Source organism: Centropristis striata, chromosome 21, assembly GCF_030273125.1.
Source record: "Centropristis striata isolate RG_2023a ecotype Rhode Island chromosome 21, C.striata_1.0, whole genome shotgun sequence".
NCBI lineage: Eukaryota > Metazoa > Chordata > Actinopteri > Perciformes > Serranidae > Centropristis > Centropristis striata.
This window is the reverse complement of record NC_081537.1, coordinates 27724055-27737949: the sequence shown is the minus strand read 5'-3', so window position 1 is coordinate 27737949 and position 13895 is coordinate 27724055. Positions and strand designations below refer to the sequence as shown.

General features: G+C 37.7%; 1 protein-coding gene across 2 annotated transcripts; it reads left to right on the top strand.

Moving 5' to 3' along the window:
- Positions 1-1252: 1252 nt before the first annotated feature.
- Positions 1253-12825, top strand: dcxr (dicarbonyl/L-xylulose reductase). 2 transcript variants are annotated; one of them, XM_059324443.1, is made up of 9 exons: positions 1253-1314; positions 1513-1589; positions 4163-4260; positions 5252-5406; positions 5551-5593; positions 6507-6606; positions 8726-8790; positions 9627-9744; positions 12584-12825. In XM_059324443.1, exons 2-9 carry the CDS (start codon positions 1538-1540, stop codon positions 12685-12687), a joined length of 735 nt encoding a protein of 244 aa, XP_059180426.1. In that variant the 5' UTR covers positions 1253-1314; positions 1513-1537; the 3' UTR covers positions 12688-12825. The 2 variants fall into 2 exon arrangements, with proteins under 2 accessions (XP_059180426.1, XP_059180425.1); XM_059324442.1 differs by lacking the exon at positions 1253-1314 and having other exon boundaries at positions 1321-1589.
- The last annotated feature ends 1070 nt before the right edge of the window (positions 12826-13895 follow it).

Sequence of the window (13895 nt, the reverse complement as noted above, 5' to 3'; positions counted from 1 at the left end):
GACATACTCCCCCCTCGGATCGTGCCCGACACATCTTCCTGAAACCAGTGAGACTCCTAACATTTTAACAACCCTACATGGTGGTAAACTTTGTTATAGAGCTGTCGTTTCATTAAATAATGTCAGCTCATCATTTGTAACTGGGACCAAGCTCTAGCTTAAGCACAAATTAATGGATATTATCAATTGTAATGATATAGCGCTAACGATTTACTTACGAATAGGGCTGGGTGATATAAGATAAGATGCACTTTATTGTCCTTGAAAGGAAGTTTGTCTTGGACTCCAATGCTGTCATATACCATGGACCAAAAATCATATCTCGATATATTTAGGCTGAATATCGATATCTGATATATATCCCGATATTTTTATTGCAAAGTGAGAGCAAATGTTCAGTCAAAGCCAAATATGACATGTCACAAGTAGTTTTATTGAAACCGTCTATTTAAGTGAACATAAATACTGTATAACAGGAGTACCTTTTTTTAAAATCAAAACGCCATAAAGTGCACATTTAAATAGAAATATATCTTACATAAAAATAGCCTATGAAATAAAATAGGCCAATCTTTTTATAAAATAAATAAACATACAGTAGTTTTCAAAATAATAGCAGTCCAATGTGACTAACCAGATTATTCCAGGTTTTTAGTATATTTTTTATTGCTACATGGCAAACAAGGTACCAGTAGGTGCAGTAGATCCTAAGAAAACCAACAAGACCCAGCATTCAGGATATGCACGCTCTTAAGGCTGTGTAATTGGGCAATTAGTTGAAAGGGGTGGGTTAAAAAAAATAGCAGTGTGGCATTCAATCAGTAAGATCATCAATTTTTTATGAAAAAAAACAGGTGTTGGAACTGATATTGGTATATATTGGTATCGGCCTTAAAAAACCTGTATCGGTCAACCACTAATTCTGACATTTATTCTCTTTTTTTGGCCAACAATGGCTCTTTTGATCATGAAGGTTGCCACCTCTGGTATCAAGTATAGGCTTTATAATAAAGCTCCAGTTATATGTCATATTGATTTATGGCTGTCAAGAAATATGTATAACAACCATTGAATGCAAAATATTTTTTACAAATCAGGTACATTTCTTAATCTGCACTCTGACATAAATTAAACTGAACTGTTTTAAAAACACATTTATGCAGAGACAGCTGTACATGGTGCTTTCTGCCTGTTCACAGTGACTTTGCAGGAGTGGCAAGACAAACTTATTTTGATTATTAACTTGAGTGTTTGAGGCCAGCGGAACACAGATACATCACTTCCTGACCCAGCGCTCTGTCTGCTGCACAGCTGGTAAGCACTTCCACTAAAACACAAGTTAGGAGTCACTACTATTTGGATGCAGGGGGTATGTGGTAAATTTAGGAGAAGGATCTGCAAGTTGAAAGATAGTTTAGCTCGACACGTGCTCCTGTCTGGACCAAAACGAGTCACATGATCGCTTCTCTTCAGTCTGCAGCTGAGTGTGTGTTGTTGCTTATCAATCTGCAGCTGATCTCGGCGGACCTGATCCAACATGGACATTACATTTGCGGGCAAACGAGCTCTGGTCACCGGAGCAGGAAAAGGTAAAGGCAACACTACTTGATAGGAATATGGACATGCACGGGTTGCAACTCGTCCCGTATAATACGGAATGATCCCGTATAAAGAAGTAAAATACTGTCCGAGCTGAAGCAGTATTCAACATGTCCAGTGTAGGGGGCAGAGGACAGATCAGAGTAATTATTAGTGGAGTAGTTAACCCTCTGAACCTCTCGTAAAGTATGTTTTCTTTAAATAAATCCTGCACTCGTCAGCGACACTGTGAAGCCATGATTGGTTCTGCTGCGACAAACGGTCACGTGACTGATATTTACACAGAACGGGGAAAGGACAGGAACGTTTCAGTAATGTAAAAATGCAAATAGTTAAATATGTATAATGTGGAGATGTTGCCCCCACTTGAGGCCACTTGTAAAAATGCTGTATATAGATTCCATTTTATTCCAATTATTATTATTATTATTATTATTATTATTATTATTATTATTTTAAATAGAAAAATTACGACAGAGTATTAGGCCCAAATTTAGAAAATAAGTTTTAAATATTTAATCTCGTGATTAATTAAATAGCCACGACTTTATTCTAGTAATTAATCCAATATTTACGACTTAAATCTATTTTTTTTCTCCTAAATGTGGCCCTAATACTGCGTTGTAAGAAATCAACTTGCACTTTTTTAAATTCTTTTAAAAAAAAAATCATGTATGGCACTATATATGTCAAAGTACATTTTGACTTGTTCACATTTCTAGCCATGATTGTGCTGATTCCATAGAGGTGCAGGACTTTCACTCACCAGTCACTTTATTAGCAAGCAAGCCTAATAAAGAGGTGGTTTGGCAATGAACAAAAAAAAATAAATCCAGATGTAAAATGTGTCTATCCTTAACCATCCATACAAGAACTTTGGCTAAATAATAATATATTTATATCGCACCTTTCAAAACAAGGTAACAAGGTGCTTGACAATAAAACAAAAGACAATTAAACACAATATGATAAAAGTGAGTTTTAAGAAAAGATTTAGATGACTGAGATCTCCAGGCAGGGGGTTCCAAAGCTCGGTGGTCTGAACAGCAAAGGCTCTTTTGAGACCAGTCTGGATTTAGGAACCACTAGTAGGGCCCTGCTGGAGGATCTCAGGCAGTGATCAGACTCACAGGGAGCAAGCTAATCACTAATGTAAGCTGTAGCCCTACCACTGATGGCTTTAAAAACAATTCACACAGCAATGAAATGTTAAAATCAATTCTAAAACTCACAGATAACCAATGGGCTCACTTCTTATTGTGCGGGTTAAAAGCCTGGCACCAGCGTTTTGTATCAGTTGGAGTCTGTGGACACAGTCCTTGTTGATGCCGGAATAAAGTGCATCACAATAATCAAATAAAATATCCTCTAAAATGTTCCCAACTTCACAAACAACATTACAATATAACCAGACATTTAATATCAACTTCCAATACTTGATAGTTTGTAATGTTTGGCTTTACAGACACATTTTGGTGTGAAAAAGGAAGCACAAAGCTCTAATTATGACTGGAAAAGTATTGTGGTGACTGAAATCGAAAATTATTTTTGTGACATTTTTGTCACAATTTCACACAGAATGTATCATTTTGACAACATCCCTCATGACTTGTGTAGCTACACTTTAATTTCCTATATTTACTATTTATACGCAGTATATAAACTCTTATAAAATATTTACTGAATGGCTTTTATCACACTGAATAACAATTTAGTAAAACATAAAATATGTCTTCATGAGAAGTAAAAACTTGTGACAAATACTGTATGCATATATATAATAGTGAGTTATTAACCTTTTTTTTTTATTATTTTTTTTTACTGCTCATATGCTAAATCAGGGATGGGCAACTGGAGGCCCGGGGGCCACATATGGCCCGCACCCTCACTTGAAGTGGCCCTCAGTACAACAACATGCATTTGAGCATGAAATCTTAAAAGTGCAGTGTAAAAATGCACAAAACTACTTTTATTTTACCAATTAATGTTGGTCTGCTGTTCTTTCACTGAAAAAAGAAATCACAGTAAGTGGTTATTTTTTATTTGCTTCAAACCTTTTGTATTCCTATTTCTACTGTTAAACATGCATTTGAGCATGAAATATGTTAAGTTACTGCACTGTAAACATTTTTAAAATTGCAGTTTCATCATATCTGGTTAAGTGCACGGTCCTATATGTGGCCCTGTGGTAGTGTCCATAAAAAATTGTGGCCCCCTCCAGCATTTAAGTTGCCCATCCCTGTGCTAAATACTGTGATTTCAAGTCAAGTTTGTTCTTAAAGAAATAACTGAAAAAAGCTGAGGTCATGAAAATAAATCCAAATCCAAAAGTGTGATGAAATCGCAAGGGAACTTAGTGAGACTGATCAAGGCATGTCATGACTCTGCACGTCCCCTTGTCAGTTCAGACACACTGAGACAATTGAATAGAAATAAAAGCTTTGTTCGTGGAGCCTGAGACATGCGTGGAATGCGTGTGTGAGTGTGTGTGTCAGCTCTTGTGTCACAGCAGCAGCTCCACTCTGTAATAAGTCTTTGTGTTTATGGATGTTTTGTGTCCCAGGAATTGGCAGGGCCACGGCTCTGATGCTGGCACGCTGCGGGGCAAAGGTCACAGCGGTCACACGCACGCAGGCTGACCTCGCCAGCCTGGTGCAGGAGGTACTCCACTTACTTTGAGCTGAAGTTGTATGTGATGGATGGGTGAGATAGGAGAGATTCCCATGACTCTGGCTGACAGGAGACAGCTTATTTGTACTCTAATATTATGCATCAATCTGAAATATCACAGCTTTCAGAGCACTTATTCAGCTTATTCATGTGTGATGATATTAGTCCCATAGTAGCCACTTTAGTGCAGTTAAAACATTTTGAAACTTGACCTCGAAACCTCACAGGTTAATGAAACTTTATAAGCACAAACTAGAGACCTGGGGCATTCCAAGGATATATGGGTCAATTGAAAAAAAGGTTTTAAAACGCAGTTCTTGTAGAGATCTCCAAAATTTCAATATTTTTTTCAACAAAATGTAACCCTGAATCTGTGTAACAAATGATATTAACCTTCAAATTACTTCAATGAGACATTAGTGAGCATAGGAATGACCGTCATATACACTGAAAAAATTGGAGTGACATTTACTTTAAAAAATCTAGGCAAGCTTTTCCACACAGAAAGTGTTTGTAATCTTTACTCAGGCTGTTTCTAAGTAATATTTATTTAATAGAACCACAAAGCACTGAATTCGTATTGCTTTGTAGAATTTACATAGATGATTGAAATAATAATTACAGGACCAAAAAATGTTTTTTCAGTGTACTCATAATGTTCTAAACCCTTTCACATTTTAATCATTTTAATCAATTCATTTTTGTTGATTGATTAATTGAGTAATGATATTACTGATTTATGATCACATTATTGACACATTATTGATATGTGCTGAGCTGCATCCATCTTAAATTATTCTTCAGGTTCCCAGCTTTCAGATGATCTACACCACTTCTATGTTGCATTTTCTGTTGACCTTCTATCTCCCCCTAAAAATCCACTTTCCCCCACCCCCAGTTTTCCATAAAAGGGGGCAAAATGTTATTATTTAACCACATTTAGAATTCCTGTTTTCCCCATTCTTCTGGCCTCCTCCCCCAGTGTGCGTCCATCACTCCAGTGTGTGTGGACTTGGCAGACTGGGGGGCCACGGAGGCGGCCCTGCAGGACGTCGGCCCCATCGATCTGCTGGTGAATAACGCTGCCTATGCCAATCTGCAGCCGTTTCTGGAGGTCACACCCGATCAGTTTGACAAGTAAGGAAGAAATACAGGATACTTTGATGATTTCCAACAAGGTATCTGCAGCAGCAAGTCGTCATAGTCACAGAGTCACAGTATATTGTTTCATCATGGCAACCTGTTGTGTTTATTATGTTCTAAGGTGTCTTTCATCTCCAGGTCGTTCAATGTGAATGTGAAAGCTGTGTTGCATGTCTCCCAGGTACAATGATGGCTCAAATGCAACACCACTACACCATGTCCTCCATTCTTTCTTCCATTTTGTTCTTTGGGCTTTTTTTGTTTTTGTTCAAAGTAGGTTTTGCTGATCTTAACATAAAAAGTTAATTTAGGTTTTGGTATCAGGGGAAGTAAAGTAGCGTAACTGTATCCCAAATCGGACACCGTTCGGCTAACATTCTATCAAAATTTCACATTAACTACTAATATAAATGATTAATTTAATTAATTTAATTAATCATTAAATGGTGTGAAACTAAAGTCTATCTTTCAAACCGTATATCGTTTTAACCTTGTACGTTAGCTTCGAGTTTACCAGAGTCGGCTAAAGGACGCTAACGCTGGTGAATTAGCCGCGTGCTAACTGTATCCCACATGGGACACGTGGATCTCCTCGCAGTGAAACAATGGAGGCTTCTGAGTTTTTCGGGAGAATTTGGATGTTTCTGGGTAAGCCAAATAAATATTAATGTTATCAACCATCGTTATCAACACACCTAGACCGTACTTCTGTCCTTCACAATAAAATACAGTACAGTAAAAATAAAGATGTACTTTTAAGATCCTCGCCCGAGTGTTCTTACTATTTTCTCTCATCAGATTTACTTTCGTATTGTAATTAAACATGTAAATCTCCATGTACATAAATTAAATTTCACACGTAGATTGTTAAATATGTGGAAATCAATTATACCTACACACCTTATTCGAAATGAACGTGAAAATATCGGAAAGTGCGGCATTGCAGATGTGTCCGATTTGGGATACAGTCTCTATATGTACAAATACTTTAGATGAGTGGCATAAATGGTTTAATCAAATCATTTTTTTAATTCAAATGTCTGCGTCATTTAACTGCTTCCAATGGACTCAAACAGCTCTTTCTTTGTGGTCAGATAGTGGCCCGTGGTATGAAGGCCAGAGGATCAGGAGGCTCCATTGTAAACGTGTCCAGCCAGGCATCACAGTGCGCCCTCAGAGACCACACTGTCTACTGTGAGTAACAGAGGAACAGCCATGGGCCAAACTTCACCTGGAGCCTTTCCTTGGATAAACAATTTAAACTCTGGCTCTCTTCAAGGCAACATTATATAGACTTGATATTTCTGGGGGATTCAGGGACCCTACAGTTTCAGAGTGAAATTCACTTTGACACCGCAGCCATGAATATGAACAGCTGTAGGGAGCGTGTCTATGTTCCTGGGTCCTATGTTCCCCAGCCTATTTGCCATGGAATTTGGCAGTAATGGTGGAAAAAGTAACAGACCGGGGAACGTAGGACCCTTTTTCCCTGCTTTTCCCAAAAAGGGTCCTATGTTCCCTGTTCCTGTTACTTTTTCCACCATTACTACCAAATTCGATGGCAAAAAGGCCTAACCCTAACCCTATTTAAAAAAGCCAAAACATTAACTGCAAAGTAACCAGAAATCTGCTGTGCAAATTTAAGTTTTGGGCTGCTTGAGCTAAGGTGGGCCATGCGATGGTAGGCCATGCTGAGAGTCTACCATAAAGATTGATAGATTGCGGGGAACATAGGACCCTTTTTCAGAAAAAGGGTCCTTTGTTCCCCGGTATGTATTGCTACAGGGGAACATTGGACCCTTTTTAGGAAAAAATGGGGAACATAGGACCTTTTTTCCCCGAGCGAGTAACATAGGAATAACCCCCTTATGTACACATGCATTTGTTATATTACTTATGATCAGAAACTAGTCAACAACTTTGCTAATGCAGCCAGACATGCATGTGCAGCAACACAAAACATTGCAAGCAAGCTAATATTACTCACTTATCCAACAGTTAGAAGACCAGCTCAGTGGCAAACACTCTGCTGGGCCTGAAAACCCCTTTTTGACCAACGCAAACCTAGTTCTAGTGCTGGGCTGGTGCTTGTTCACAGTTGGTTCAACTTGCGAACCTTCTCAGAACCTTTTTGCTTTTCCACAGACTAAAGAGCCATGTCATTATGTCATCACTGTCATGTCACTGTACACATCTGTATACGTCTCCCCTTAGCAATGGAGGACTGCATCGTCTCTTTACAAATGTTGCTCCTGGCTTTACAAGCCTACATTGACATCCAAACAGTACATGTACAACACATTTGTTCTGCACGTCTTGATTGCTATGGACGACATTTACATTACACTGCGACTAGAAAAGCGCTATATAAGTGCAGGTCCATTTACCATTTACCATTTACACTGAACATAAGATGTTAAGGTTAGCGTTTGTTGTAAGCTAACGCTAGCTCTAACTAGCTACCTGGTGTCAATCACATTGCAGTTAAGCTAATCAAATAAAATGAATGATACAAGTTTCAGTTGGTCTTGTCGGTCACGATAATGCCTCTTTCAGTCCCAGCAGCACGGCTAACGGAGACAACTGACAGCAGATACAGTTAGCAGCTTATCGATAAATTAAAATGTTGGCATTGTAATCTTATGTTTCTGCAAACCACAGAAACGTTGAAACCCAATCTCAATGTTGAATTTTATTTCAATGTTGATGGCATTTTAACATTTTTATGTATCATTTAACGTCACATTAAATGGCTGTTATCAGTAATAATATTTTTTGTTGTGACTTGACTTGGGTTTTGGATTTAACAGGCTTTAAATAAGGACTCAACTTGACTTGGCATAACCTGTGACCTGACAAGACAAAATGGCTTTGGACCTAATGACTTAAGTCCCATGTCTGGGAGCAGTCAGCAGTTAGCAAGTAAAGCTTTCTGTCCCTCAGGAAACTCCACAAATCACAGAAACTTGAGGCAAAGCAGCTCAGAGACATCAGATGGAAAACATTTTTCTCCATAAATATGATCCAGTTTCACCAAAATCAGTGAGGTATAGCTGGTGGTTTGTTCGCGCAAATCCACTTCTTGTGGCAGTTAATACCCGTCCACCAAGGTTACATATTACAAGAAATGGCGTCCGGGGTGAAGAGTGGGACTGACAGGCCTATTGCAAGTCAGTGAGGCATTAAAATGATTTTGAAGCTGTTATTTTAGGATAAAATAGTTCCACTGAGACCACACGTGAAAAGGGCCTATGCATTCATGCCGTTGCCCTGGTGACAGTAAAGTTGTCTTTGTGTTTCTGTCATTGTTAAGGTGCCACTAAAGCAGCCCTGGACATGCTGACTAAAATGATGGCTCTGGAGCTGGGAGCCCACCAGGTACCCTTACATTTACACAGCGCGGAAACTTCCCTTGATAATTTGGATCATGTTTTAGATTAGATATTACTCTGGGATTCGTCAAGTAAGCATTCACAGTAAGACAAGAAGACCCTAGAAAACAATGCCATGATATCATGTCGGTAAGGGGGCATTTGGCTAAATTCTGTTGCGGTAAAAACTAGCAAAAAAAGGGTCCCTTTACCTTTGACCCCAGATATCTGAATAAAAATAGGTTCTATGGGTTCCCATGAGTCTTACGTTGATAAGACATGCCCACTTTATACTAATACCATGCAGTTTGGGGCAAAAACTATACAGTTTTTTGCATGCAGTATAATTGTGTGCTATTTTTGCATATTTTATTTTGTGCTTGAATATTTCTGCATACTGGGGTTAGTCTTGTAATTGCACAAATTGGGTTTGACTTGTGGATTCAATGAGTCCAATCGTATTACTATGTGACAATGTTACTCCCCATAGTAAAATTTCATTGCAGTGAGAATGAATCAGCAGGTTCCCAGCTTTAATATGACGCACATCGCTTCAATGTGGTTTACTCTTGACCTGCTATCTCCCCCTAAAAAAGACAAGAATGGGTTGATGTGGTTAAACATATTTCTTATATGTGGGATCAGTACAGTCACTACAGAACAGCAGCTCATCCTATTCAGTGTCTCTTTTATATAACATAACTATGAAAAGAGGGTTAATGAAGAATATGACATAAGCACAATTAATCCATTTTAATACGTTATGCTGTTTAATTATGAGATGTCCATTGATTGAATGTTGGAATTGTTTGAATTGAAATGCCAGTGTTGTGTTCTGATCAGATCCGTGTGAACAGTGTGAACCCCACAGTGGTGATGACAGAGATGGGTCGCATAGGCTGGAGCGACCCTGAAAAGGCCAAGACCATGACTTCCCGCATCCCCCTAGGCCGCTTCGCAGGTCAGACATCACAGGATGTATATATATAAACACATGTTGACACAATGTACAGCAGGAGACCACAGCTGATTTATTTTCTCAGGAGACTGTGGTCATCTGGGATAAAAACACAGATTCTCTTTTGATTTCAGATCCAAATGTCTCTCTGTAGAGCTTAATGATATCTCTCCCTTATCTATACCTGCTGCCTATCCCAGCATGCATTGAGTGAAAGATGGGATGCACTATAGAAAGGTCATCAGTCATAGTTAAACATTTTTGGAAATGCAATTATTTGTTTAATTTCCAAGAGTGAGATAAGAAAACTGGTATTTATAAATGCATTTTGTAAACCGATTGGTAGAATGCTTCATACCTATCACCCAGAGTGATATCCATCTTTTAATCTCACGCTCATCATGAAATCATATAAGCATTCCCAAACATAATGAGCAACTTCTTGAAGTTAACGTGGTCCTCGTTGTTACAAAAGACTTTGCTCAGCCTACTCAGACAGCTCGTACCAGTGGGCTGAAAAGACTGATGGTTGATTCAGATTCAGGAATGTGGATTCACCCTTGCCTGGCCATTCACTACATGTGTTTTGTTGATTTGCATAAGGTTTATTATTCTATAACTGGAGCGAGAGCTGTGTTCACATTCTCTGGAATGAAGTCTGGTATGTTCTTGGTCAGTGTTGGACTTCACCAGTGTGTTAATCCTCTGAGACTCCGGGATCACCAGCGATCCTACCAAAATGACTATCTTAAAGAGGGCTTAGCAGGCTCAGTTTCAATGCTAGGAGATAATAATGATACTAGTATCATATGAAACTTGAAGACCTAGAACATGGGTGTCAAACTCACGGCCCGCGGGCCAATTGCGGCCCTTGTGACGATATTTTGTGGCCCCACCTTGATATGAAAGGTTAATGTTAGTTTTATATGAATGCCACTTTACCGTGTTGTGTGTGGAAGGTCCCTGTAATTACTTTTTTTTGGTAATTTTGTGTCTTTTTTTGTGGTAATTTTGTATCTTTTTTAATAATTGTCTTTTTTTATATAATTTTGTGTCTTTTCTAATAATGTTGTCTTTTTTAAATAATTTTGGTAATTTTGTGTATTTTTTTGTAATTTTGTGTCTTTTTTGGTCATTTCGTGTCCTTTTTTTGGGTCATTTTGTGTCTTTTTTTGTAATTGTTTTTTCCTGTCATTTTGTGTCTTTTTTTTGTTGTGATTTTGTGTCTTTTTTTGGTCATTTTGACACTGCCTCCAGCGGCCCCCAGGTAATTTGAGTTTGAGAACCCTGAACTAGAAGATCCTTCGGTACTATGTCACGATATCTTATCGAGAAGGGTACTAAATAACTTTCAAAGTTAGGATACATTTTTGAAAGTGGCTCCCTTGACCTTTGACCTCAAGATATCTGAACAAATTAATGGATTCTATGGGTACCCACGAGTCTCCCCTACAAACATGCCCACTTTATGCTAATCCTATTCAGTTTGGTGAGGAAACCCTGCAGTTTTCCTCATGCAGTATAAATGTGTTACTTCTGGCTATTGTATTTGAATATCTCTGCATACTGGTGTCCCTAAACAGTTTTGCGTGTAGTTGCATAAATATGGGTATGACTTAAAAGTGTGGATATTAGCTTCGTTCAGTGAGCCCAATTTTATTAACGTGTGATGATGTTAGTCCCCATAGTAGAATTTCATTGCAGTGAGAGCATTTCTTGAAACTTGACCTCGCTGTATAAAATGACTTTTTGCAACCTCTAGAATAATCACAGCCTCATGAAACGACAACTAACTAGAGACCTAGAGCATAATGATGTACGGCTTTTCTATAAATTGGTGAAAGCCCCCTTATTGTCAATATACCTCATATGTCTAGAACTTCCAATTGCAGAAAAATGCAAATCTTACATAAATCTCCAAATGTCAAAAAGTTCTTGATACTAAATCACAACATGGGTTTTTCTATGGTGTTCCTCAAGTGCTAAATGTGTTATTTGGAAGGATTATTCAATTCTCCAGTGGTCACAAAACACCAAAACTATGTAAGAAATCATCAACCTTCAAATTGCTGCAACAACCAACTATGAGACATAAGTGAGCACTAGAATGACCATCATATACTTCAGTGATAATGATCTAAGCCAGACCTGGGCATTAGGCGGCCCGGGGGCCACATTCCTGAAATGAGAAATCAATACAACCACAGTGCTTTTATTTTGAAGGCAATTTACATATGTGCGTGCATGCATAAGCACCTGCACATATTTATCTTGTTAAAAACACTTTGCTTTTTGCACAGGGTAAATAAATTCTTTGTTTAGTGCATAACATACATGCTCTATATTGTTTTTGTGGTTTGAATGTATGTTGTGTTTAAAATAATTTATTTTTTTTACAATTTTTTACTGCTATATTTGACTAACTCCACATTAAAATAGTCTTTTCATGACATATATTCTTACCACTTACAGCTCTAAAACCATATAATCTATTGCATTTTATAAAGCGATGAAATTCATATTGAGCAGAATTTTGTTAAGAGTATTAGTCCAGCCTTCCGCAGCCTTTACAGTAATTGCCTACCCCTGATCTAAGCCCTAATATAGTCTAAACTTTCAACATGTGAAAACATTTATTACAGATTTATGACTATAAAAGCTTGTACTGGTGTGCTGAACTTGTTTTTCCCAGCTTTTAAGATGATGTACATAACTTCTATGTGGTGTCTTCCGTTGACCTGCTATCTCCCCCTTAAGATTCCCTCCCCCCATAAAAAAACAAAAATTGGTCCATTTGGCTCAACATAAGTGTTAACTAAGCTTCCTGTGTGTCTGTGTGCAGAGGTGGAGGACGTGGTCAACAGTATTTTATTCCTGCTGAGTGATAAGAGCAACATGACGAATGGAGTCTCTCTGGCGGTGGACGGAGGCTTCCTGGCCTGCTGACCAGCATGGTGCTTGTCTCAGCAAACTGCCCGTCCTCTCAGAGGAAAAAGAAAAATACTTCATATCCCATCTGTTCACTGCATTATATAAATGAAGGTCAATTTTATTCGTAATTAAACTCAACCACTGAACTACTAACTTTTCTCTGTTAAATGTGTTTATTTCTTTGGACTCACTGGATGAAGACTCTGTTGCTGCATCCTGGTCTTAACGCCGTTCAAGATGTTTGTGATTGGTTGAATAAAATACAAACAACCCAGATCATTTTTTGGTTTACGGCGCCACTGAAATGAGTTCCTAAACCAGGAAGTAAGTTAGCATTTTAGTGCCATGGGGTCTAACCTTTCAAACTCTTTGATTTTGAATGGGTTTTTGCTAAGATGCCTAAAATAAGGTTTGTGGTTATTACTTCTTCTTCATTCTACGTCTTCATGACGTCACAATATAAAATCGAAGCAACGTCGAGCCGTCAGCTTCCCTCTAAAGGATTGGCTTAAACTGCATCCTAGAAGAAGAGATTTAATATATTTAGTATTAAAAAAAATAAAAATAGATGTTATCCTCATTTTACCTTTTTAATTATATTTATATTTAAATTATATTTGCAACCATTTTCAACATTTGGAAACTTTAACTCACATGTGACCTATGCACTTTATTCCTATGACAAAAAATTATTTGCACGTCTTCCAGGCACTTTATGAATTTGCACTCAGCTGTTTTTGTCTCCATGTGAAGTCATCTTACATATTTGACTTGATTTAAAATTCTTCATTGAGGATGAACATGGTTTAAAAAAATATATATAATTTTAAAAAATCTGATTTTATATTGTCCTAGAAATAACACATTATATAGATCCAATACACACAGAATGAAACATTTCATGCCTTAATGTATTTAATTTCTTCTAATTATAATGATTATGGCTTACATTTAATGAAGACTTAAAATTCAGTGTCTCAAAAAAAAATATTACAAAAGACCAATTTTATAGAATATGTTTAATATGTAAATGTTGGCCTCTGAAAAGTATGTCCATCTATATGACTCAATACTTGGTCGGGGCTGTTTGACTTGAACTACTGGAAATTGACTTTTCCATCATATTCTAATGTATTGAGATGCACCTGTATTATTTATGTTCTGGCGTGTTATTAGGGCTTGTAGAGACAGAAAAGACTGTGTGGAGAACAAATCATGACAGA

What these genes read in the sequence shown, in the direction of transcription:
- dcxr (XM_059324443.1), top strand. Translation starts at nt 1,538, where the DNA reads ATGGACATTACATTTGCGGGCAAACGAGCTCTGGTCACCGGAGCAGGA. An exon ending in GGTCACCGGAGCAGGAAAAG is followed by an intron (nt 1,590 to 4,162) that starts GTAAAGGCAACA and finishes TTTGTGTCCCAG; the next exon opens with GAATTGGCAGGGCCACGGCT. An exon ending in CAGAGACCACACTGTCTACT is followed by an intron (nt 6,607 to 8,725) that starts GTGAGTAACAGA and finishes GTCATTGTTAAG; the next exon opens with GTGCCACTAAAGCAGCCCTG.